General features: G+C 39.9%; 1 protein-coding gene and 2 gene segments (V, D, J or C); 2 read left to right on the forward strand and 1 right to left on the reverse strand.

Annotated features, from left to right (window-relative positions):
* The window catches only part of LOC142413589 (trypsin I-P1-like), an 86,958-nt gene that overhangs the window by 27,582 nt on the left and 31,590 nt on the right, over positions 1-27,786 (reverse strand). The gene's annotated exons all lie outside the window — the stretch shown is intronic.
* On the forward strand, positions 3,574-13,184 carry LOC142413580 (T cell receptor beta chain MC.7.G5-like). The segment is given in 6 exon segments: positions 3,574-3,730; positions 4,193-4,268; positions 8,830-9,165; positions 9,539-9,556; positions 10,626-10,732; positions 12,866-13,184. Coding segments are annotated over 5 exon segments (561 nt in total).
* On the forward strand, positions 22,831-26,396 carry LOC142405139 (T cell receptor beta constant 2-like). The segment is given in 5 exon segments: positions 22,831-22,928; positions 24,062-24,153; positions 24,872-25,220; positions 25,519-25,536; positions 26,251-26,396. Coding segments are annotated over 5 exon segments (703 nt in total).

The raw sequence follows: 27,786 nt of genomic DNA on the forward strand, positions 1-27,786 counted from the left end.
AACATTTGGGAAACAATATTGTTCTTTAGTGGAACAACTTGGGTGCAAATCAATGGCCTCTAACAAGAAGCTTGAGTAGACACAGTCTGGAAGAGAAAGGGAATAAAGGGAAGGAAAGAGAGGGAATATACATACATGGGATGGTATAGCATCACTATCTGCATAGGGATGTGTATTGGGTCTGGCAGGGATAGAGTTAACTTTCTGAATAGCAGCCCTCATAGTGCTGTGCTTTGTATTTGTAGCTAGAAAGGTGTTGATAACACACCAGCGTTTTGGCTACTGCTGAGCAGAGCTCGCACAGCATCAAAGCTGTCCCTCCAAACCCGCCCCCCCCCCAAGCCCTGCTCCAAAGGCCAGTAGGCTGGGGGTGAGCAAGAGGTTGGGAGGGGACATAGCCAGAACAGCTGACCCAATCTGACCAAAGGGATATTCCATACCATATGATCTCGTCCTCAGCAATAAAAAGCTAAGAGAAAGGAGGAGGAGGGATGACATTTGTTATTAAGGCATTTGTCTTCCGGAGAAACCACTATGCATTCTGAGGTCCTAGTTCCCAGGAAGTGGCTGAACATTGCCTGCTGATGTGAAGTAGAGAATAAATATTTTTGTTTTCTTTTGCTTCTGCACATGGCCTTTGCTTTTTATTTATTAAAATGCCTTTATCTTGACTCACGAGTTCTGTTTCATCTTATTTTTTCCCCCTGCCCCCTGTCCTGCTGAGGAGGGAGAGTTATAAAGGAGCTTGGTGGGCACTTGGCAGCAAGCCAAGGTCAACCCACCACAGGATGTGATTTTACACATCCTCTCCTTCCACCATCTTATCTTTTCAGTACACAGATATGTCCTGAAAAGGGGCTGTTGCTTAATTTTAGGGGTTCGTGGTCAAAAGTACTGAATGTTCCTGAAACAACTTCCTAGTGTCCCTAAAACAAATCTGTAAAGCTTGGGGTGTGTCTGTAGTTCTGCCTGCTTCTTTGTAGCTGCTTCTTCTGTAAACTCTAAAGAATAATCCAGAACTGATGTAAATGATATGGTCATTACTTTCCTGTGAAATTCCGCCACTGAAATGATACCATTGTTAGAAAATATGGCCCTAAATGTCTCTTGCTTGCATATTCTCTCCTTTGCTTTTGTCTGAAGTTTTACACAGCTTAGCCCATGAAGCCTCCTATGAGAGACATGGAAATAAAAATCAAGGAACCGTCTTTCCTCTCTTCTCCCTCTCACTCATTTGCATTCATGGCCTCCAAGGCCTTTCCTTTTGACATGTTACAGATGAACATTAAAGTGGGACAAGACTGGTCTCTGTTGGCATGTCTTGGAAATTGCATTATGAACACCCCTTGAGGAAAAGTTAGCACCACATAGAAACACTCCTTCAAAATTAAATTAGAAGCAATTTGCTTGTTTTTAAATGAAAGACATCATATGGGGGAGAGTCTGTTAGTGACAGTAAGGACACTAATGGAGCTGTAGACTGGAGAAGGAGATCGAATAATCTTAAATGAATTTTAGTAGAATGGTTTTAGACCCTGAATAAACAGTGCTGAGATCAGAGGCAGAGTAAGACCAAGGCAGGCAAATAATATCCCACTGTTAGTGTTATTTAGGCAGAGCTAGACAAATAAAATCCTGAACGTAGTTTTAAAAATAATTCAATGTAAACAAAGAAAAATGTCTGCAGTCATTCCCATAATTAGTGACTTAAACACACAGTTTTGCTGTTGTAGAAGAGAGGATACTGTAGGAGTACCTGAGATCACCTGTCCAATATCTTGCCTTCTGTAGTCCTATGTCATGGTCCTAAATGTTTCAGCTTAGTCTATGTTTCTCATTCCTTTCCCTGGGAACAACTAACAGCTGTTCCCAGCTGAACAGGCTGTATCAGAAATTATGGGTTCTTCTGTGATATCTGAAAACAAGGGAAAATAATTTGTGATTTTCCTAGCAGAGTTACCTTGTTTTGAAGGTTTGTTTCCTGTACTTACAATCTATTTTTTATACAAAGACAGACTGAAGTGAAACCATTAAAGAGCAATAGGAGCAACATGTTTACTGCAGGTACTGGTCATGTTGCTGACTATGTGTTGACATTTTATGTGAGAAGACTAGGCCAGGATGGGCTGCATATGCCCCAAACCTAAACCAGTTTGTTCACATGTCTGTCTTTCCCTGTATTGCCTCAGTGTGTGCTGGTAGACACAGTCTCACTGGCAGAGATCTTTCCCTCTTGGGAGTTACATCATACCTGGACAAACCTATGGGGGAAAAAAAATACAGTTTTGTGTCTCCATTTAGTTATGTGTAAGGGAGGGAGATAAAAGTATCCTGTTACCCGTCACCACCAGTCCCCACCCCCTTCAGACAGGTTCCAAAATGAAGGCACGCTCTTTACTCCTAGATGAAGCCTTTTCATAGTCAGGGTCACAGGCACCTGGGAGAAGCTGGTACTTCTGCTTCCTGTAACAGGACAGTCAGAGAAATACAAACTTAAGAGCTCTGCATCCTACTTCCTTCCCTTTCAGAGCAACTGTGACAAGTGCAGAGCAGACCAAAGAGGATATTCACAGTCAGGCCAGGCTACAAACAGAAACACCAGTCTGTATAAAGCAAATCGCTCTCAATGCAAACCAGTTACTGTGGGCTTGAGGTCTGTTTATCATCCTGGGGCAGAATTAAAAAAGGGTGGGAAGGAAAGCAGCATGAACACTGTCATGAAGTTACCAAGTGAAAAATAACTGCATTTTTAAAAAGCTAATAAAAGAAAGGGAATATATTACTTTTTTGTCTATAGGAAAAAAATGTTGGGATTATAAATTCAGGGATAATGGATACACTAAGAGGTAATCAGACTATCACACAGAAACAGCAATGGCAGAGGAAGGATGTGGCCTGTGGTTCCCATGGCAATCTTTCATGGTGACTGGGTGAAAAAATGGGAGGGTGGAGCCATGGGTGGGATTGTTTTTGTACGAGGTTGTATCGTTGTGGGGGCAGGTGATCCACAATGATACATTCCCCATGAGGCCTTTACAAAAACCCCATATATGCATAAGCCTTGTGGGAGAGCGTGTAAAGACCGCAACAGAGAATTCTGCAGCACAGCAGGCATGTTCTGTCTTGTTTTTTCTTGACTGACCTAGTATGCTAGGATTTACTTTCATCATCTGAGAACTGAGCCTGCCCTCCCTGGAAAACAAGCCAGGAGATTCTGAGACATTGAAATAATTTTCAGCAAACCAGACTGACTGCAGATGCACCTAAAACCTATAAGAGCATGTGAAGCAGAGAATTAGTATTTTTTTCTGATGCGATACTGTTTGCAATAAACCACAAAATGGTTCTTTAGTAATCTGATAAAAGTGTTAGAAAAAGAATTCTGACATGTAGCAGATATCTGTCAGAGGCACTATATAACATGTTGGGGTTTTCTCTCTTAAATAAGCCTCAGTGTCCACTGACTGATTCATGCCTGTGAGCACAAAGGTTTTCTCTAATCCTTCTCCGCACTGTCTCACTGCAGTTCTTCCTAATGGATATCAAGGGTTTGCCCAAGACCAGCCAACTGATTCTTCTGGACTCTCCTTGTGTGGATTACTTTTAACCCATCAGAAAATTGAATGGGATCCTGAAAGACTATTCAAGATGGCTGGCCTGCCATTGAAGGGAAAACAAAATGGATTTGTTCTAGTTCAGTGCCACAAAGGCAAACCACCTATATGAAAAGGTATGAGACTATGACAACTGCAAAGCAAGTATTATTTGATTATTAACTCCACAAGTTACAGAAAGGAAGGCTTCACAATGCATAGACTACAAGACTGACAGTAAGGAAGCTCTAGTTGTAAAGGAATTATATTTCTAGACAATGACAGCCTCTATCACTTTGTGTACATCTGCATGGTTTCTACATCTGTAAAACAAGAATAGCAGGTAATATCAATGAGATAACATGGAGATTAGAAAAAGTTGTAAAACAACTTGAGGTGAAATGTAGACAATAAAAATAAGTATCAAAAACCTGGGAAATGCTTTTACAAATGCTACAGATTATACAATGGGACTTCAAGCTGGTTTTCTGCCAAAGCCTTTCAGACAGAGATTGAGGGATCTTTGGGTTTCCAGATACAGTAAACATTGCTTAATCTTCTGCTTACTAAAGTCAACTGCAGCGCATCCCTTTTCTTAGCTTATGATACAACAGTTTGTCACTGTGGCCACCAATAAACTGACTTTCGGCGATGGCACAAAACTTACAGTAATGGGTAAGAAATTTTTGTTTTCTCTTTTAAATCACTTCAAATCCCCGGTCTTCTCTTTAGAGAACTTCACTTCAACCTTATTCTCCCTTTCATTATTAAACTGGTGTTTTCCTGATGTGCTAGTAACCCAGTCTACTTTGAAGAATAGACTAAGTTTAGTATTCTAGGACACACATTTCACTGAATGAATGCATTTTCAGTGAATAAAAAGCTGTCCATAGAAAGAATTAGGATGAGGAATGGGTTAAAAAATATATGCATATCATAAATATATTGTCTTAATAAAGCAGCATCTGCAAAAATCACTAAAGTATAACTATTGTCCGTAATGCTAGTTCTCCTGGGGCTACAGGTAATTAAGGACAAGTCAATGAAAGGCTATCTGTCTGGAAAGAACTGAGTTACAACTACACTTTGGACAGGTCTAGAAAACAAAATCAAGACTCTACAAACTTAAATTACTTTGGATCTTTTCAGGGTAAACTGAAGCATGTGTTATCTCTGGTAACTGGGAAAGACGAAGTATACTAGCATTTTTAGTTGACAAAACAGAAGCCACAAATAAATACTCAACTTTATCATAAGCAATGCTAACAGCTCTGCAGCTTTTTAATTCCTTGTTGTAGAAAACAACTCTCCACAGCACAGCAAGTTTCCTTCCACAAAACAGGCTCATCAGGTTGGTGATAAAAAGATCATTTAGGACAACAGTCTTAGTATTTCAGAATAGGTGCTAAAAGGTCACTGAAAACCACAGAAACAGAATATGTGGTTCATTTCAAATAAAAGTAGCTCTCAGGGAATGTTTCTTTCTGGGCCACACTTCTGGATTTGGACTCTCTCCAAATCCAGGGGAAAACAAGGCTACTTCTAAGACTAATAAATGATGGTGATCCCGTTGTATTGCTCCTGGAGTCAGACGTATTGGTGCCTGGAATGCCACATCATTCCACTGCAGAGTAAAATGATTACAAGTGATAAAATTCAATCTCCATAGGAAAAATTCAGTGATCAGCACATTTTTTGAAATTCAGTGTGAATCTGATGTGCCTGAGCTGATGAAAATCAATACATTGATCCCTTGTTGACCATAGTCAATTATGCATTTAACTTTTATGATCATAGCTAAGAGAACAGAGAGAATAAAAGCAGAGACTTCCTTCCAGGGAAGGAGAAAGGGAGGGATGTTTAGGGACTGCTACAATCGGGATAGTGGACCAGGGTCCTGTGTTATATATTACAAGTAATTTTGTAAGTAAAAAAAAAAGACATTTATTTTACAAGAGAAGAATATCCATGATGTTGAAAGGAAATGAGGAAATTATGGAAATGAGGCTGTGTAGTTGAAAATAAGCAAAGGAAGTTACTCTGGCTTATGTCTGTCTGTCATAGGGGAAATATTTTCTAATAGTACACCTAGATAAATAGATAAATGTTCTCTAAGGAAATGGTGAAAGCTGCAACAACCGATTCACCTAAGCCTGAAGAAAAAGGGCTCTGGAAGAGGTATTTCTGAGATTTATCTCACCTGGTTAGACACACAGATGTGGTAGTGTTCCCTTACAGACCTTTCTTTTTTTTTAGGGGACCATAAATTAAGGTACTTTGTGTTTCTTCTTTTGCTGGTACTGCATGAGCGGAGGGTTAGTCCACAGGTTTGGCTCAGAGGACTGATAGTAGAGAGGTTTTCCTACAGCTGCAAAACAGTGTGAATAATGAAAGACTGTACTTTGGCAGTGGGACAAAACTCACAGTCCTAGGTAAGACCGAAGTCCATGATATATGTGATACTGGTTTAAGGGACAAGAGCATTCTTAATTAGCAGCAGAATAATGATAATTTTTCATACAGCCATGAGGACAGGATTAATGCTTTATTGGTTGGTCATTAAAATGAGATGTGCTAATATGGAAGTGTAGGATTTGCAGGCACGAATTTTGAGATCCTTGTGTCTGTTTACTCTGTCTTCCCTTACTGGGAACTTCATGAAGGGAGAAAGGAAGAAATAATTCTGTTTCCTCCCATTCTCCAAGAAAATATTATAGAGGTTGGGAATGAAAGACCTTTCTTCGGTCTGCAAGTTTTTGCAGTTCATCTATGTAACAATCAAAAGCAACATTTCAGAGGTAGAGTCTGGATTCTTGTGTCTGCTGAATCAGGCAGAGAAAGGTAGTCTTGATGGTACTTTGCTCCCCTCTCCATAGATGGTGGGCAGGCTGCCTAAAGTTGCTTTGGGACACTAGCTTCCTCTAACAGTCCTTTTCAGGACTTCTAATTCTCAAAAAGGTCCATATTCTTTTTCTCTCAGTGCACTTTTCTCCTCTGTTCTTTCTCTTTTTCCCCATTTGCTTTCTCTGCCTTCTCCCCTCCCAGGAAAGGATTTAACATTGCCTACATCAAGGCATTTTGGAATCATAGGGCAAAATAACCTTTTCCATCTGGTACTGCCACATCTGATAGCAAACTGTAGAAACACACATTGGTGCGTGCTCCTTTAAACGGTACCATTTTAAGGAACTAAGTAGCTGGCAAGAAGAGCATAATGACACTGTGGGTTATAGTCTGATCGTGTACAGCTGTGCTTTTTAATTGCACTACTTATTTTTGGATTTGTCACTGTGCTCAGAGTTATAGGTAAGCAGCTGTGATTAACCCAAGTGCTCAATGTGGAGGACACTTGAAAATTTCCCTTGCATTAATGATATGCAGCATATACACAGATGATTTTAAAATGAGATTAGGAGTGAAAGATAACAAGAAATCATGAAAATGACCTTGCCACGATGGGAATGGAAGAACTGTGACATTTTTTCTCTTAGGTGGGTGAAGAATGTGTGACAGGGAATGCATGAGTTTATGCACGGAAGTGATTAAGCATTGTGCCAGTGTCTGCCATGAACACTGTAGAAGAACAGAACAGAATGGGCTGTTGATAACACTTCTTTCTGATTGCCTCTGCTCTTGCTTGTACCAGTCTCCTTATTCCATTTCAAGCATGCTCATTTTCTGGCTTTCTTTGTCTTTCCAGTAGTTTTATCATTCTTTCTGTCTGCCTTTTTCACCTGCCTTCCTCTTTGTCTTTTTTTTGTTTAGTCTGTTAAATCTCTTTCATTTTTCTTTTGTGTCCTCCCTATCTCTTTCCATGTCTTCACTCATTAGCCATTTAGGCTATGAGCCAATGAACTTATGTCAGAGATACTTTTAGGAAAAAATAGGAAAAAAATTCATAAAGCCAAGTACTAGAAGGGAGCAGTAAAAGTGATCAACCTATCCTCACATCCACTGGAAGCAAAGCAGAGCAGTGCCAAACCTTCTAGGGAGTTATCTCCATTACTATCTAGTTACCTCTTCTGAAGTCTGTACAAGCTCACATGTTTTCACAGAAGCACCCCAAGGATCTTTGTAGAGTAAGCACTGACAATCAATCATGATTAAGGCTAACAGTTGAAAGCAAACACTAGGGCTTAGGCATCAAGATCTATGGAAGGTAAAAGTTTCTGCTAATTCTGCTAATTTTCACCACTCTGGGAAGGAGGGAGTGATCAGGAAGAACATCTACAATTTATAGTGCCTTCATACTGAAAAAAAGTAAAAGTTTTCTCTTTGGCTCCATAGTACTCTCTGCATTTCTGTTTCCATGTGCACTCTGCAGACCTGGTGGGTTTATCATACTAGATGAGTAAAAAAGGCACTCTAATAAAGTACGCGGGGAAAAAAAAAGGTGGCTTTTACAGTCACTGCCTGAGTAACATCACATTGTTGCACTGTGCATCCTTTTGACTGTAGAAGTCCGTTGTCTTTAGTCTTATATGTAGGTACTAAACACTTTAGGACAGGGGACATCTTTTGGTTTGTGAGTTATAGAATCTTGCATCATTTGGGGAAGATGAGTAGTCTAGGATGAGGGCTTCTCATATCTAGGATAACCTAGATAATAAAAAACATAAAGAACTATTTCATAGTCTTAAAATAGGATGGCAAGTTAAGACCTAAAGCAAAACTTGTCCCAGGCAGATTCAGGTTACCTACCTAAAGTGTTCCTCACTTTGGTGAGAAAGATTAGCTCCTTCCTTTCAAGTCACCTCTTAGATGGGGGTGTCCAAGTAGGGTATTACATGGCAGTATAATTCTGAACACTGCAATAACCATCATGTCTTACTACACCTCCGGGAATGTAACGCAGTCAGTTGAAGATGCTTGTGCCTTATAACACAGACTCTTATCTATTAGTAGAATATCACAAATACAGGCCTTGTAGTGGAACTGGGTACTTTTTTGCCTACCTGTTTGCTCAGCTTCTTTTCAGCTTTCCTATTCTTCTGACAGAGACAATACCAGAAATTCAAACACTCATGCATTTCTGTATCCAGACCTTTTATGTTTCTGTGTAATGAGTGAAGACAAATGCTTTCAACCTATCTAATAGATATTAATAGTCTGATAGACAGTTGTTAAGAGGCCAGATATATTCAGGAGTCACACAGTACAAATACAGTACAATTTTAAGGGGTTTCTGATCGAAGACAGTAATGGAGGCTCTGGGCCATATTGCTTTCTGTTTCAGGGAAGAACGATGAAATCATACCTCCAGCTGTGGCCATCTTTTCCCCATCAAAGCAAGAGATCCAACAGAAGAACAAGGCCACACTGGTATGCCTGGCCTCTGGTTTCTACCCTGACCACCTGAATCTGGTCTGGAAGGTCAATGGTGCTAAGAGGACAGAAGGGGTGGGGACAGATGAGTTTTCCACACAGAACGGGATTACCTACTCATTGACCAGCCGACTGAGGATCTCAGCCCAGGAATGGTTCAACCCTTTGAATCGTTTTGAGTGTGTTGCCAATTTTTTTAAGAATGGAACACTGGAATCGATACACAAATTAATGTACGGTGATGTTGGTGAGTAAAAAATATCTATCACCATGCTGTGCAAACTAGAAATCACAAATCAAAAGGGTATGGGTTATGCTCTGAAACACATCTATATACAACTTCTATACAGGTTGTTGTTATGGCACAAATATATATGTAAATATGTAGGTATTTGCATATGTATCTTCATATTCCTGGGCCTCTGTATCTACATTATCATTATATGTCTATAGTTTTTCAAAGGTTTCTTCAGATTTTCACTGAGAAATCTCTGTAGTATAGTAAAATATATAGTATAGTAAAATGAATCAGGCAGTATATTGTAAATTGAAACTTCTAAAATTTGTGTTCTGTTTGCATTGAAGAGAAACATGACTTTCAGTTCATTTTTGTCTTTCAGGTTGTGCAGTCACAGAAGGTATGTGTGTCTTCTCACAGGCAAATATCTGTATGTATTTTAATTCCAGATTTACTGACACTAAGTGCAAGGTGTGTGAGATTTCTACTACCAGAATAACTTGTACTTCCTCATCTAAGTGGTTTGTATGTTAGATTAAAAAAAAAAAAAGAAAAAAAGACTTCAGGAGGGTTGTATGTGCATGCTGTAAGTAGCTGGGTTTTAGCTCTTCTTTATGATTCCCTTTCAAAATAACAGAAGAATTTGTGCAACCTTCTTATATAGTGTAATTTGCGCTTTTTATCATCTCCTCCAGTCCTTAACACTGCCTTCTGCTTGCTCAGCCATGAAAGAAAAAAATCATACTTAGACAAGTGATTATGACATCAAGATTCAGAATCCGGAATTCTGAATATTTATTAGTATTAAATTGAGAATACTTCTCACTACAAGTCACATTCCCCTCCAAACTGTGAGGATACCTATATTAAAAATAACGTTCCTTTCCTTTATGTATACATACTTACACACTCTTGTTTTTCACCAACTTCTTCAATGCTTCAGGAATCTTAAGGCTGAACCAAGCTCAGGCTGGTGTCTCAATACTGCTGCAATTCCTTAAGAGTGAAAAATCTATAAGAATAGAAGTTCTAGATACCATGTTATTCTGGGCTATGTAAAACTTCCTTGATATATCAGCAGCACTCACAAGGCCACTGACAATAACGACTGAAAAAAATTCGTATCTTGTGATTCAGCTTAATTTGAGTTCCTAAGAGGGGATTCACATGAACAGCCTAGTTTTTCAGTAGGTGTGGCAACACAATGGTTAAACATTCCCAATCAGGACATACTTCCTTAACATAAGGCCAACCTCTGCTTTCCCAGACTTGCTTTCTCTTTTGCTTCTTTGAATCAGTGTTCTTTTCCGTACCCTGCTATCTTGTGTCCACAGAGCCATTCATTTGGCTCTAGTTCCTTTGTGTCACTTAGCTGAAGATTTCAAGGGTTTTTATTTGATTAAAGCTACATTAGATCTAGTCTGTCATGATGATGATAATTCAATACACAAATTATGTTTGATTTGCAGAGTCCTACTTGCGGTATGGAAATTCTCTGAAGCTCACTTACCTCATTCTCTGTGGCAAAGCCTTGCTCTATGCAGTTTTGGTGAGCAGTCTGATGTGGACAGCCAAGGTAGGCTACTGTGCCACTTGAAGGTTGAGCTTACTCACTAGTACAAAGATCAGTGGATACAGACTAAATCCGTTCTCAGCTGTGGGGTTGTTCTCCATATGCTCTGCTAGGCTTTGTGCAAGCGAGTTTGAAAAATCACAAGTGAAGAGTTTTATGTTGTTGTTTTTCCTTAACTCAAATAAAATCAATGCTATCTAGCAGAGAAATTCCTTCTCAAAATACTCTTTAAACACATGGAAAAAGATGAGCATTAAGGACAACTTCTCCAGAAAGTAAAGAAGGGAAATATCAGCTATATCATACTTTTCTGTAAGCATTGAAAGGGATTCATGCCTGCAGTGAAAGTAATAAGCAGGGGTTTTGAGGAGGTACATGGGATAAATCTGAACAAAGATTTACAAAGAACAATAGGATAAGTCTGAACAAATGGGAGAAGCTTAACTAAACTACCAGGAAATACTTTTTATCAGTAAGTTTCTCATATGGCTGAAAGATATTCCCAGTGAGAGTAGTGGAAGCCTCAGCACTTGTTCCTAAAGGAAGTCCTAAAGCAGGACTGGGAGATGTATTTGAAAAGTGACCGTGTAGAGTTAAGGGTGAGTATGAATACAATCTCAATTATGTTTTTGTGTCCTTTTTCAAGGATACTAGAGGGAGTAGGCTTGTACTTTACTGCATCACAATCATAGAATCATAGAATGGTTTGGATTGGAAGGGACCTTTAAAGATCATCTGGTCCAACACCCCTGCCATGGGCAGGGACGTGTTTCACTAGGTCAGCTTGCTCAAAGCCCCATCCAACCTGACCTTGACCGCTTCCAGGGATGGGGCATCCACAACTTCTCTGGGCAACCTATTCCAGTGTCTCATCACCCTCATCGTAAAAAATTTCTTCCTTATATCTAATCTAAAGATACCCTGTATCAGTTTAAAACCATTGCCCCTAGTCCTGTCACTACAGTCCCTGGTAAAAAGTCTCTGCCTATCTTTCTTATAAGCCCCTTTGTATATTGAAAGGCTGCAAGAAGGTCTCCCCAGAGGCTTCTCTTCTCCAGGCAACCCTGACTCTCTCAGCCTTCATAGGAGAGGTGTTCTATCCCTCTGATAATTTTTGTGGCCCTCCTCTGGACCCGCTCTAACAGGTCCATGTCTCTCTTGTACTAGGGGCTGCAGAGCTGGATGCAGTACTCCAGGTGGGGTCTCACCAGAGTGGAGTAAAGGGGCAGAATCACCTCCCTTGACCTGCTGGCCATGCTTCTTTTGATGCAGCCCAGGATACAATTGGCTGTCTGGGCTGCAAGTGCACATTGCCAGCTGACATACAATTTTTCATCCACCAGTATCCCCAAGTCCTTCTCCACAGGGCTGTTCTCAATCCATTCATCCCCCAGCCTGTACTGATCCTGGTCATTGCCCCAAACCAGGTGCAGGACCTTGCACTTGGCTTGTTGAACTTTATGATATTCACATGGGCCCACTTCTCAAGCCTGTCCAGGTTCTTCTGGATGGGATCCCTTCCCTCAAGCATATCAGCTGCACCACTCAGCTTGGTGTCATCTGCAAACTTGATGAGGGTGCACTCAATCCCACTATCAATGACACATTGATGAAGGTATTAAATAGTATTGGTCCCAGTATGGACCCTTGTGGGAAACCACTCGTTACTGGTTTCCACTTGGACATTGAGCCATTCACTGTAACTCTTTGGGCACAGTCATCCAGCCAATTCCTTACCCATGTAACAGTCCGCCCATTAAACCCATATGTCTCCAATTTAGCAGCAAGAATGTTGTGGAGGACTGTATCAAAGGCTTTGCAGAAGTTCAGGTAGCTCGTCCTTTGTCCACTGATGCAGTCACTCCATTATAGAAGGCCACCAGATTAGTCATCTAACACATGAAGTAAAGATATTAGTTCAGTATGTAAGTAAATAATTTGTACCGGTTAAGACACTTCCTTGGTACAAAAAGGGGAGAAAGCATGGAGATACAACATGGTCATTTCTGTTAATGCCCTCAGGAGACATAACAGTTGGGACACTGATAAATATGGTCTGTTATTTCCTAGATTATTGTATTTGTTCCTTTTGCTTGGTTTTTTTTTATTTGTTTATTCTGTTTTGTTTTCAATTAGGCTGGTGGCAAGTTGTATAGAGAATAACTGAAGAGTCCTCTTCATCACATCAGCAGGAACACAGCAAATTATACTTTCTGCCTTTCCATAGCAAAGGATCTATGCTTCTGTCTAACAACTTCTGAATATTATTTCTTGGTGGTTCTCTGTCCCACTCCTGTTCCTTTCACTTTGTTGTAATCACTGCTGGGTTTTCTCTGTACTTCCATATCATATTGTATCATATCGTATAGTATATTTCGTATATTTAGTATATATAGATATATTTAGTATATATCCTATCGTATAGTATATCGTATATTTAAAACTAACACCTTCTAAATGCTCAGAGGCTGAGAACCCAGCTCCTTGAATTAGGAATAAAGTTTTATCTTCTTTTCCATTCAAGAAGCATGAGTTGTTGTTTTCTAATTTGGTCTCTTGTAGCAATAATGTCCTACAACACAACTTCCAGTGATGTGTAGTATCATAAGGCAGTCGCATTAAAGAACATTCACTGACAATCCTTATAGGAATAGCTTATCTGTTATGAGAACAGTAGAAGGCTCATCCACACTTACACTGTGTACCAACAACTGGAGAGGGGCTGCAGGCTTCAGAGGACTACACACTCCAGTACCAGTGGCTGGGGCAGTGAGCACCCAGGCCCAGCTAGCAAGCAGGCTGCATGTCTAAGGCTAGTTACTGGGAGATCCATAGTGTGTAAGCGTGGATCCCAGCGTGTGCGTGGGCGTGTGAGGTAACGGGAGGACCAGGGAGTTTAGGGCCAGTTGCTGGGTAGACTGAGAGTCTAAGGCCAGTTACTGGGATCCAGCAAGTGTATGTGTGTGTGTGTGCACGTGCACGCATGTGCACGAAGGAGCGCATGAGAGTTTGTATCTGTGAGTGAGTGGGTCTATACCAGGAAGTGGCGTGGGGCTGCAGGCCTCAGGGGCTCATACATCCAGGTCTGTTAGTGCCATCTGTGTTTGCATGAGTGTTTCTGTCTGTATTGATTTGTGTGGCTGGCTGTGTATACGTATATTTGTATCGTATATGCGTTTGTATGCCTATTGGGAATACACACTCAGCCTTGTCTCCCAGAATGACACATCTCCTTCCTGGATTTTTCACATTTTTGTTATGGGCAGTGGTATATTTTGAGATAGTCTCTGTAGTATTGTGATACATATTCAGCAGTTTGGTCCTGGGACTCAGGTAACAATACTAGGTAAGGAAAAGAAGCCTACACTTTTAACAAATACATGGCTGAGAGACAGGGAGCTGCAGCAGCTTTGCCACTATTGGGCTATTGGATTCAGTAACCCCAAATAAAATAGTTAGAAATTACCATTCACTTTTAGCCATCTTAGAGTATTTAGGACATCAACCAAACCATGCTTACTGCACAGCACTATTTAGATGGACAGTGGTACATTTGGTCAGCATTAGGAAAAATAGGCTTCCTATGTTTCATCCCAACGTTGTGAATAGTTTTTGTGGTACAGCAGTTCAGAATCAGTGAAGATGGGTCCAATCTTAGACTAAATGAAGAAAAGGAAAATGAGGGTGGAGAGCAGAAGGGGTGATCCTGTGGTTTTACAGTCATAAATTTACTGGGGGCAGAGGATGGAAAAAATGCAAGTGTTTAGTCTTTTTTGGTATTGCCTGCAATATCATGCATGTTGACAGCTGGGAAGTATGGAAGCGTCTACACACCAGCACAGCTCCCCCATTCATTTATTATGAAATGTAATCCCTGCTGCTGTTACAGAAGACCCTCACTGCTGCCTTTCTCATCACAGAAGCCAAGTACTAAATAAGCCATGAAGACTGAGTTGCTCTTTCACTCAGAGTACAGAAGTTGAAATAAGGGTAAATGCAAATAAATGAAGTTTAGACACTTATTTGGACAAAAGAGAATTTATATATTTCAGAGTGGGAATAAAAGAAAAATAATAAATATATTTTTTTAACTCCTACACAAAAAGAAACACTGGCAGGACATGTGTGAACAGCATTCCATCTATTGTGTACTCCTGTTTAGCAGTCATAAGGCTCTTCAGAATGTCCTCCTGTACCTTTGCACACACCCACCCTGATAGGTGATGGGGGTGATGCTAGTGTTTTTATATTGCTAGAGGATAAACAGACTGTTCTACTGCATCCAGCACTGGATAAGGAAGTGGGATGTTAGCATCATGGGACAGATGCAGGAAGGCTGTGAAAAGGAAAGTTTGACTACTATCAAAATGTAACCCTGGGAGGAAGAAAACTGAAAGTAACAGACCAGAGCCATTGCTGAAAGGAGTTCAAAAAGCAAGGGAAGAAGAAGTATTTACATTCCCAAAGGTCAAGAGTCTTGTCCATTCCTATCTTATGATATCTTTATAGTGACAATAAGGTTGTCCAGACTGGTGGATCTGGCCCAAAAGGAATTGCTCCAGTCCCTAGGACATGTCAGAAACACTCCTGAGAAGACAGATGAACATGTGTAGTGAGGTGCCAATCTTTGGCTATACCCTATGTTAATTGCTTAGAATGACCTGTACATAATTTAGGTCACTCTTTGCAGTGTTGAAGATTACTCAATCACTCCAGATTACAGAATAGCTACACGTGGTATGAAAGTGCATCTCTCCTTTATTCTCTCCAACCAATGGGTCTTGCAAAAGAATAAACTGGATAAATGCCCCCTTTTCTTGGAAAAGATAAACCATGAGCAGACTGCAGGCTGCCAGCAGCTGGCATCAACAAGCTAAAGCCTATAACAAAACCAGTTTGGAAACTAATTTCAAAGCTACCATTTTCATGAGCTCATTTATCTGTCAAAAGGCCATAAGGGACCATTAAATTATCATCTTGATATCTTGCATATTGCACACCAAAAATTTCATATAATTAATTTTACTTTGCATTGAGATAATAAATAAATAAGGCTTGTGTGCAGCTAAAGCATGCAGTAATGATGGGAAGACTTCAAGAAGTGAAGAAACCACCTCCTTTCTTGGTAATTTTTTGCAGTAGTTGAGCACTTCCACTCTTGAGTAATTCTGCCTTCTTTCAGTCAGGAGATATTTGATTTCCGTTCCCAGACATTAGCTCATTTTATGCTCTTCCCAGCTAGATTACTGTGCTCTTGCACTGTAAAACAACCTCCCTTGTCTTACAGTCTATTGCTTGATTTTGCATCCAAGGCTTGCACAAATCATTCCTTCTACAGATCATGCTTGAAGCTCATACTGAGTCACTTCTCCAGCATGCCTGCTAAGTCTTCCTGAGGGACTCCATTACCTGCTGAAGCCCCTCATCATTCTATAAGTTTGGCTTCTATTCCTTTCACCTGGAGACTACTATGAGGAGAAACTGTATGAATATGTGTAGGCATTATTGGTTATGTATATACTGCTGAGAAACATGACAAGAAGCAGCAAGGGCCAGTGGGGAAGGCAACCCAGGAACCAAGGGTGACCACAGATCAAGCAGTACATTCACTAACCAGGGCACAGTGCCACAGCACCTGAACACAGCAAGCAGAGTAGGGTGCAGGGTCCATCAACAGTCCCAAGCAAGGCAAGCAGTGAACCAGGTCCAGTATATATTTAGGAAGCCCATTTAGGAGCAAAAGAAGACTGGACTGGACTGTAGTCCAGACACAGGACTGGAAAGAAGGCTACAATGCAGATTCACAGAATCACGGAATAGTTGAAGTTGGAAGAGACCTCTGGAGGTCCTCTCGTCCATGCAGCCTGCTTAAGCAGGGCCACCCAGAGCCAGTTGGCCAGGACCCAGGTGGCTTTAATTATCTCCAAGGATGCAGACTCCACAAGCTCTCTGGATAATCTGCTCCAGTCTTTAGTCACCCTCATAGTAAAAAAGTGTTTCCTTGTATTCAGAGGGAACCTCCTGCATTTCAGCTTTTGCCTATTGCCTCTGGGCCTGTCACTGGGTACCACTGAAAGAGCCTGGCTCTGTCCTCTTTGCATCTTTCCTTCAAGTATTTGTGCACATTAATAAGATCCGTGCAATCCCTCTCTCCAGGCTGAACAGTCCCAGCTCTCTCAGCCTCTCCTCATAGGAGAGATGCTCTAGTCCCTTAATCATCTTTGTGGCCCTTTGCTGGATTCTCTCCAGTATATCCATGTCTCTCTTGTAGTGAAGAGCCCAGAACTGGACACAGTACTCCAGGTGTGGCCTTATCAGTGCTGAATAAAGGGGAAGGATCACCTCTCTCGACTTGCTGGCAACACTCCTCCTAATGCAGCCCAGCATACGATTAGCTTGCTTTGCCACAAGGGCACATTGCTGGCACGTGGACTCATGGTTCAGTCTATCCAAGATACAGGACCAAAGACATGACTGGAGACAAGCTACAATTTGCATATGAGGGGTCTATCCAGAAGACAAGCTACCTACAACATAGGTACAAGATCCATTCAGGAGAAAGGATCAGAGACAGGGCTGGATACAGGTACACCTACAACATACATCAAGGAAGAATTGAAGGCCCAGGTCTAAACTTAGATGGAGATCCTGGGCCCATGGGCACAGGGTGGAGGTCCCTGATGAGGGCAGTCAGGGACATCAGTCCCTGGGATTGTCTCCCAGAATGACACATCTCCTTCCTGGATTTTTCACATGGGATGTTCATATTGCTCCCTCCCATTTTTGTTATAGGCAGTGGTATATTTTGAGATAGTCTCTGTAGTATTGTGATACATATTCAGCAGTTTGGTCCTGGGACTCAGGTAACAATACTAGGTAAGGAAAAGAAGCCTACACTTTTAACAAATACATGGAATGGGAAAATTTTTTTAAGACAAAAAAAAAATCTTTTGTATGAAAACTGGGCAAGAGGGAAGTCAGGGGAAATAGGTGCAGGATGGGTGAGTTCCAGAAACTCAACTCTTCTTTAGCACAGCTTAGTGATGGCAGAAAGGGGAGAGAGTCACTGTTTCTGCTTTTATTTACAGAAGGTGTCTCAGATTGAACTCTGAAACCACGACTGAGAACAGGACACAGATAAGAGATGGAAAGAGCTACTTCCTAGATAGGCTGGGTTCACTACTTACAGTACCTCTTGGAGCAATATACCCTATGTTTCAGCATATTCTTTTGCAAAAGCACAGTATTTTCTAACCCAGATGAGAGCATAAAGGTCCCCTGCGTTTGTGACCTCATGAAAGGTAAGATACAGGATAATATCATACAGGCTTTATGTGCAGTTGAGAGCTTCTAGTGGCAGACAGTTCTGGTACTTCTTCAAAATATTGTACAAACCCACCACTGTACTTCGGACAGGGCACCTAGCTGACAGTGCTTGATAAGTTTCCTTAGGTATTTTTGTTTCTTACTGTAGAATATTAATTCATTACAGAATAAAATGCTGACACAACCAATAAAATGTGCTAAAGGGTTGATTTAGGAAGCAGAGTTAAAATTATTTATTATCTTGGCAAAAGGCAGGTTAGAGTAATTGTCAAATCCATGCTTACTGATGTAAAGGAGGAAAAGAAGTCTCTATTACTAAACATATTTATAAATTAAATGTTTATCAGGATTGAATGTGAGATCAGAAAAGTAGGACAAAACTATAAAGGATTCTTCAATTTTACTGTGATCACTGATCTTAAAGCATTGGAGATAAAAAAGTATTTTAGGAAAGTAACCACTACATGCCTTCATTAGTCTTACAGTCTTTGCTTGGCATTCACTCTTTATATTGTGTTAGTCTAGCAGATCTTTTCAGGATGACCAACACAGCTACTCTAACGATTTTGCATTCCTATTTAAAATAAGTACAGCAAAATCAGGAAAGGGCAAAGCTTTAGAACATATTCCATTATATTTGCCTATGTGACTGGTGAGAAAAGCATCTCTCTTCCATTTCTGGTATCTGTCATCTAAGCAAATCCTCACACACCTGCTAATAAAAAATAGGCTGATTTCTAGCCAAAATAGATGCAGAATTCAAGGGTGGTAGAGAAGGGAACAGAACACTAGCCAGATAAGAAGTGACGCCCTTTCAGGAGAAGCATGGTAGCTGCTTTTTCTCTCACTGTGTTCTTACTCTAGATTAGCTTGGTGACAGCACCAGGCTTATTGTGGTAGCGAAGAAAAATTTGGTTAATAGATTAAAAGTCACCTGTCAGTTAATGCATTTGTTTGTTTGAAAAGGATCTGATGATAGATTTCAGGGGAACCTGGCATATCCTTTTTTAATGTCATTATGAGAAAAAAAAAATATCTTATTGCTAGAGGACAGATGGGTACAATCCCATAAAATGGAGTGATTTTTCCTGCTCTGTTCTTGTCACTTCTTTAATCTCCTCAAAACACTTCAGAACAGGAGAAAATATCATGCTGAACAAAGAGATTACAACTATTACTTACGTAGTCTCATGGCTGTTTCAAACCAAAAACTGTTTTCTGAGAGACTGCTTTTTACAAAAATGCCTTTATGGGTCTCAAATTCACAAAGCATGAACAAAAGGAGCACTTTTTGATATCCCTAACTAAACAATGTAATGTCCTTCTATAATTCACATAAAGTCTTAGCATTTGCTTCCCCACTAAGGGAGGAAATTTGAGTTGATTTCTCCTTTAGATGCTCTTTAGAGGCACAACTCAGACAACACAGAGTAACAATCATCTTAGCCATTTGGACCTCTATCTGCAAGATTTTACCAATTTTAGCAATAATTTTTAGCTGTGCTTACACAAAGCCACTGAAGTTTGGAGGAGGGACCAAGCTGACTGTTACAATTAATAAAATGTTATTTACAAAGTATGTTTCAAATAAAACAAAGGAAACCCAGAAATAATTTTGTCTTTCAGTTATTTCTTTTTATACCTATATTTTCTGTTTTAGTCAAGTCATGTTTAAGTTACTCTGTGTATCAGTAAGAGAGGTGATCAGTCTGACAGTTGCAATTGATATTTTCATAAATAATTTTTGTCACATTTGCCCTGATCATTACAAAAGACTCTCCAGGTCATTTTTGCTTTTGCAAGATTCAAGGAAATAGACAAAGATACAAAAGAAGGGAAAAACCAAAGAGAAACACAGACAGGGTATGAGTGGGGGAGCCCCTAGACAAAAGAAGATGATTCTTGCAGTGAAACTCACAAGTTGGAGATAACTTGCAGATCAAGGTACTAAGACTCTATTCAGGAATTGAAAGATAGATTAAGGGACAAATTAGAGCTGTAATTATGTATTTTATGAGGAGGAGGAGGAGGACTGATGGCAAGGGTCTGCTGTCTGAAAATCCAAGCAAAGGACTAATATACTTGAGAAATAGCATTTGAAACAAAAGGACAAAAGGATATAATCTGAATTGAAGGAAGCAAGAAAGGTTAGTGAGCAAGTTCTGTGCCAAACGTTACATGGAATAGGGGACAATTATCTGTTGGCACAAGCCAGGGTCCCAGGGTCCTGAGAACAGAAAATAAACAGCTCCCCACTCCTCCCAGTTGGTGAACTGCTGTGTCCAAAATTTCCTAGATCACAGAAGATGGGGAGGGGAGAGAGGGAAGAGAAGAGTTGATGGAGGCTTCTTTGTCCTTGACCCTTCAAAACCTTAACACTGTTACAACTGATATGTACTGTTTTCTTATGGTTTTCCTCTCAACTTCAGACAACAGACCTCAGTGACTGCACTGAGTGATAAGTAGAGGCTGACAGCAAAACTGAGTGCATCTGTCAATTCTCTTTCACCCTCCTTGACAAACATTTTGGTTAGCACAAGCCAGAGGTACTGACCTTCCTGTGGGAGCCAGAATTTGCATATCTGAAGAAACATCTGCCAGGAAACATGTATAGTAAATATTCTTTCTGGTGGCTATGATAAAACTTTACCTTGAAAAGGACATCTAGTTTTGGGTCCCTCATGACTTGAAGCAGGCAGAACATTAATTCTCGGAGAGTAAAAAACAGATTTTGTGGGTTAAGCACCTGATCATTGTACAAATTATAGGAAGGAGGGTGCATGGGTAAGGGATTTCTAATTAGGTGATTAGAATTAAGTAAGGGATGAGGGCAAATGTCAGGCTGTGTGATTACACTTCAGTCTGCTGGACTGTGAAATGGTAGGATATATGATGGCAAGCGGCCTAAAACAAAGAAAAATCATTGTATGGGACATTTGACAGTTAGGGTTTTGCTAAATCCCATGTCTAAAAGCAGTATTGTAAGTTCATGGGGAAGAGGATGCTTATCGTCAAAACAGATTAAATGAAAATATTTTTTGTTAAGCTTGAAAGAAAGGGAAGTAAAGAGAGTGAAGGACTGCAAGAGAAGGATGAACAGGATCTTCACTGTGGGCTTTTCTGGGTATGGTAGATTAGGAAATAGAAATTTTGTGCCAATAAGAAGGAGGAAGAGAGAACAAGCTCCTCAGACAATTTTTATAAGAAGGTCAGCAGTAACACTGTATTTTGAAAAAGCAACGTGGCTCGGTGTTCTAAGTAAGAAAAAAAGTGGAAGCTTTTGAGTCAGCAGAGTTTCACTAAGAAGGCCAAAGATGGTGTTTCAGGAAAGACAGGTCAAGAAAGAGGGAGATAGCAGGGACTGTGAAGAAGGGGACAAATTAAGCAGTCAAATTATTGTTATTAAATTTGTGCTGTGAATAGGACAGTTTGGTGTTAATTTGTCAGATTAATAAAACTGTGGAGAAAGCTAGCAAGCAAGCAAGTTTAATAGAATAAACTCAAGGGAGTGAGAAGGATGAGACAAGACCAAAGAAGAAGAGACGTCAAGTCAGATAAGTGTATTCTGGAAGTATATATACTACCTCTACAATGCAGAACTCCCGAGACTCTACTCTGTGTTCACTGAATCTGCTGGCTGTATTCTACCAGAAATGAACTGTGTGACTGACCACGTCTTTTCCCCAGAATTAAATTGCCTATAGAATGAACTAATCATTATGATTCCCTCTTATTCCTACAATCTATCTATCTCCCACTGTCAAATCCAAATGAAATGTGTGTCCATGAAAAAGAAAAAGGCAGAAGAAGTAGGACTGGGAAGGATGCACAGGTACTCATGAGGAATTGGCAGAAGATGTGGAGGCTGGAGGGAAAGAAAGCGAGAGTGGGTCCAAATGAAAGACACTGGATCTTATAATATATATCATGATTCCTAAAAATTGTGAGGATATTGATGTCAAACTACAGCACCAGACAATAAAGTGCTTTAATAATGACAGAGAAATGAGTGGTTGTTTTTATATGGTGATCCAAATCATCATTAGAAACAATTCAGAATATTTAATAACCAAGTACTACTTAGGCTGATATACCTTCTTTTCAGCACACCTTTGGCTACTACTCTGCAAAAAAATGGTATTTGAAGGTTTGACATGGTTATCACTGGACAGCAGCCCAGGAAAGGTGTGAGTAGTTTTGATATTACACTGTGAGGCTGTCCTCTGCCAATATCCAGTATTTTGGAGAAGGAACAAAAACAACAGTTCTGGGCAAATGGGAATCATGAGGAGTGTATTAGGTTGTGCAAGGGGTAAGATTCTGGGAGTGTGACAAGGGTAAACAAAGATGGAAGTCTTTGGATTGAGATGATGGGCTCTTTTCCCAAGATGCCTCATTATTCATGTTCTGTGAAGTTAGACTTTATAGAGCACAGACTAGACCACAGCAGAATGGAATATAAAAAATAATTCCAGCTCTTTCTGGAGCACATTAAAATGAATATAATCTAAAAGGACATTTGGTGAAAATGGCTGCATTTATCAAGCCTATCAAAAAAATCCTGATCAATCTTGTTCTCACACATGGACTTTCTGAGTGGTTATGGCAGAGCTTGGTCAAAGTGAATGGGGGAGAAACTTGGGGATAGGTGTTTTGGAGCAGACAAACTACATTTTGGAGGAGTGACACAACTAAACAGTTCTATGTAAGAAAGAAATATGGCAAATACACAGAGTTCCTTTAAGATTCTGGAATAAAAAGAAAGGGAATTTTTGATGGGACCTAAATCAGTAGAATATGGTGATCCTCACTGGGATTCTCTAGGAGAAGATAGAAAGAAAAGAACCAGGCAACACAGCACGTTTACAAACAGGTAAGCAGATGGCAATTGTGGTGCCAAAGTGCATTTGTGCATGAGTGAACAAACCTACTGTGGTCTTGCTCTGGTGAAAATTGATATATTGCTGAAGAAAACCAGTTCGCAGTTGTAGATAGTGTGATATCATCTATGCATTTCCTAATTGACAGCACTTATGCTTTCAGAAGGTAGGATCCATTTTAAGGGAAAGAGAAATGACCTGCATGTCCAGCTACATGAAAACCGGGAAAATGCCATTTTTCTCAAGTTAGATGCAGGCAACCTAGCACTGACCCTGAACTATAACATTGGATCCAGGAAGCAAAAATACAAAATCAAATGTTAAAATGCTAGTTTCATTGAAATGAGTGATAAAGCTTCCACTAATTTCATTACAGTCAAAATTCCACCCTCCATTTTTAGTTTTTAGTCTGGTTTCTTATGCACTGTTTAGAGTCATTAAAGTTATTTTTATCATGACATCTCTAAGCTGTCTACCATGCTATCTGGCTATTCAGATTTCAGATGTATACATTGAATTCCTAGCAGACAGATGGGGAAAGAGAAAGAGCAGAGAAGGAGATGGTCAAATGAGTCTGAGAGAGAAAATCATGCAAAGCCATAAATGCTGATGTGGGAGATAATTCTGTAAAGTCATCCAATGAAGGCATACGAAAAGCTAAATGGGAAGAATCTGAATTAAAGAGGGTGTATCACAGAACATTTCTGTAGCAGGGGAAATATTCATACATAATACACACACAGAACCACAAAACTCAAGCATTCAGATTTTCAGACACAGACAAACAGACTTTTGGCAAGAGGAATTATTGTCTAGCATTTCAGTCTGTTTTTTTCTAATCTCAATTCTTTCTGCATTGCCATGAGTTTATGGAAGGAAAAAATAGGAGATAGTTTTAATAGAAATGATGGAGCTGACAAGTCCTGTAACATTGGCATGAGAAACATAGTTGAAGTACCATTTGCTTCTTTTCATAGTCCAATAAACCTGTACTTTGTGTCCTTTTTGGCATCAAGAGAAGACACCAAGGATCTAGCACACTTAACTTTTCCTCAAGCAGAGTGGAAATGGTATTAGCGGTGCAGAATCAAGCCTTCATAATTTAAATCCTTATTTCGCTCAATAGGTGTGTGGGGTGTGGGATTTTTTACTCTATTATCTCTTTGTGCTCTGGATATGAGCAACATTTTGTGACAGGAACTAAGCTGACTGACTTAGGTAAGAAAACATGGCCTAGTATTTCTTTGCCAAATAACAAAACACATTCACTCTTGGTTCTTTTGGGAAATGGTGTAGGTTAAAGATTTTGTAGGTTATAGGTCTGGGGGGGTCAATTTGTTTGCTTGTTTATTTTTATTTTTAAAACTTTAGGATAAGGAGAAGGAGAGATTGAGGTGAAATAAGCCAAGAAATTTCAGAAAAATCTTGACTCAGGACCTGAGGAGACAGACATACACAGAAAGAGATAAACACAATGGAGGATGAATGCAGAGGATCAGTTTGCCCCCTGCTCATTGTATAGCTTAGCACAACAAACCAGAGAATTAAATTTTTTTTCATTTAGTACCTTATCTTTAGCAAGCTTGGCTATTTGGTCAGTATCCAGAGAAAAAGTTTTGCACTTGCTCTGTACCTTTATATTTTAAATCCTGGAGCCACATTCTGTTCAATTAATCTATTTATTTTGATTTAAATGGCATATATAGCATGGCATATTTAGTACATACTATGGTGGAAAGACAATTAAAATTTAATGTAAATATAATTGTCTTTTAGACTGAAGAACTTGATCCTGCGTGCTCAGCGCTATTAGGTCACATTGACTCTTGAATTCAGCATCCAGTCTCCAACACACATACTTCTACAAAAAAACACACGGTTTGATATTTAGACATATGAGGGTGAAGGCTCTGGGCCATATTGCTTTCTGTTTCAGGGAAGAACGATGAAATCATACCTCCAGCTGTGGCCATCTTTTCCCCATCAAAGCAAGAGATCCAACAGAAGAACAAGGCCACACTGGTATGCCTGGCCTCTGGTTTCTACCCTGACCACTGAATCTGATCTGGAAGGTCAATGGTGCTAAGAGGACAGAAGGGGTGGGGACAGATGAGTTTTCCACATGGAACGGGATTACCTACTCATTGACCAGCCGACTGAGGATCTCAGCCCAGGAATGGTTCAACCCTTTGAATCATTTTGAGTGTGTTGCCAATTTTTTTAAGAGTGGAACACTGGATCAATACACAAAGTCATCTACAGTGATGCTGCTGAGTTAAATACATGTGGGTGTGGGGGTCATCCTCTGTAGGCTCCTATATCTACAGTAAGCAGTCATTACTGAAGGCATGTTTCTTGCCAGTCTACTACACTTAACTCGGATCTGTCAGTCCCCAGGAAATTGAGACCAAGCACAGGAATCCAATCCTGTTCTTCTCCAAACTTGCTACGAGCCATGTAATTCTCATTCCCACACCAACTCTCTATTATACAAGTGATTGTACAAACAGAGCACTTTAAAAGAGGTGCTGTTACATATCTAGGCTCAAATAATATCTTGTATTTATTTTCTTCTGTTTTTAGATTGTAGTATCTTCAAAGGTAAGTTAAACCATTAATTTTTTCCTCTTTTGATTTTTTTTATCTATACATACACCTGTGTATGCAAAGACAGATGTGTTGTGTGTATGTGTCTCAATGTGTCCTGTGTTGGCGTTTGCTGGCAGTCATAGCTATTCATACCGGTATGCACGGGTGCAGGATTGTACATGTGTGGACACATGCATTCATGTTCTTGTTGAATACACATGCATGGATGTAAACATCCAAATTCTGTCTACTCTTATGAAATCTTCCATGAGACTGGCTGCTAGAACTCAATATATCACTTAGAGCAGCAGACCTACCTGTAGCATAAAGATGTACATTGATATTCTAGCAAGCAGTTAGAACACTTTGCTAAGTCACTGACTCTACATACTACAGTACATTATCTCCTTAAATATACTGCAGAATTAGAATAAATTATATTCCCATGCAAAAGACTCCAAATCCAGTTTCATTTGATGCCCCCAACTTCCCATTCTTCAGCCCAATTCCTAATCAGTCATACCAATGTGAATGTGAAAAGTCTAATACAATTACTAGTTAACGTGATATTACAACTAAGGGCAGCCAAGTTATAACTTGTGCAAATGAGCACTGAACAAGTTCTCCTAATCAGCAGAATGAAAAAAAATGTCCCTGTCTAGTAAACTTTTCTAAAGAAAAGTTTTTTGTTGGTTTTTATTTATTGTTTTCTACCTTAGTTTTCAGAAAACTATCAGAGAAGTGCTACAGCTGAAAAGTTTGTATACATCATGCTCATTTTCAAGAGCATTTTGTATGGGATGTCTGTGATGGGGCTGATGCTTAGGTCCAAGGAGAGGAACAGAGTTCTAGTCTGTACAAATTTGTCCTAACTCATTCTAACTGTACAGGAGAACACTTTAGACAAAATGGTGTCTTAAAGTTCATATTTATATAAACCCACTTCTCTACAATTATACTGTGTCTCTCATAATTTTCAAGACAACAAGCTAGTGAGCATGAAGGGGAGTGTTTTAGACAAAAAAAGAGGGTAAGAACTCCAGGGAGATACTGCATAAGACAATGGATGAAGTATTATCAAAATGTGTGGTCTTTTTAAAGTAAAGAGTAAAAAGGAAAATTAGGAAGAATAAGAAAATAAGAAAAATAAGAAAGACCAAGAAAAGCAAAGGAAGAAAGAAAAAAAAGATGCAACTCAGAGAAAGGGAAAAGAATCTAATCTGTAGGGGGGGAGGAAGGAGAGCCAGGGGGTGGTTCTTTAAAGCTGTGTTTGTGGGCACCATTTCTGTGCAGCATAAACTGTAAAACCAAGGGATTACTAATCCTGGAGAGTGTTTCTGGAGATCTTTCATCTACTTTGCATCTCCTTAAGCTATTGCCTTATGGCACAAGTTAAACAACTGATAATTCAGAGGCAGCTCCCTCGAGAATGAATGGAGAACGGTCCATTGTGTATAGATGTATCCTAAAGAGATGTAGGAATAACAGAGGCCAAGGTAGAGGAGTGCTTGTGGAGCTTTGGAAGCAGAACATCTGGGAATGCAATAGCAAGGCAGAAGGAGTAGGAAGCATAGAGTGGAGACCCTGAAGGGAGCTTCTGTCTCACATAGCCAGGGTCTTCAACAGAAGGAGGAAATATCTCTGAAGGCCTCAGCAGAAAACTACCTCAGAATCAGAGCAGATGATGTGCCAAAATGTGCTTGAAAATATCTCTTTAAGAGAACAGCAGTTGAATTTTAGCCAAAACAGGATGCGGTTTGACATTTACTCAAAAAAAACATTTTGATAACGCATCAGCCTCCCTTACCACAACACCGCCCCAGCCTCTCAGGATGAGGCACAGGGTGCAGCTCTCTGTTCACCGTATTACAGTTGGACAGAAATAGTGACACATACGGGCCTTGTGAAAGCTGGTGGGTTTTTTGTCTCATGTTATCACACAATCTTCTTGTTACTGAAATCTGCAGATGGGGTTTGCATGTGCAGCTGCTGTTTCTGTTGTGCAACACACAAAAAACAGAAGACTTGTGGGTTTTTGGGGAGTTGCTGACCTGCTTTTACAAATTAAAAAAAAAACAACACGCTTTTTCTAGGTCTCTCAAAACAGCAAAACAAGATGATAAAAATCATATACTTGTAGAAAAATTTTGATAGGAGGGCACTTCTGGAGATTACTCAATCCAAATTCCTGTTCACAATAGGTCTAACTCCAAAGCTAGATCATGTTGCTCAGAGCTTTGTCTGGGTGATTTCTGAATATAT

The sequence above is a fragment of the Mycteria americana genome, chromosome 1 (genome assembly GCF_035582795.1).
Source record: "Mycteria americana isolate JAX WOST 10 ecotype Jacksonville Zoo and Gardens chromosome 1, USCA_MyAme_1.0, whole genome shotgun sequence".
Taxonomy (NCBI): Eukaryota; Metazoa; Chordata; class Aves; order Ciconiiformes; family Ciconiidae; genus Mycteria; species Mycteria americana.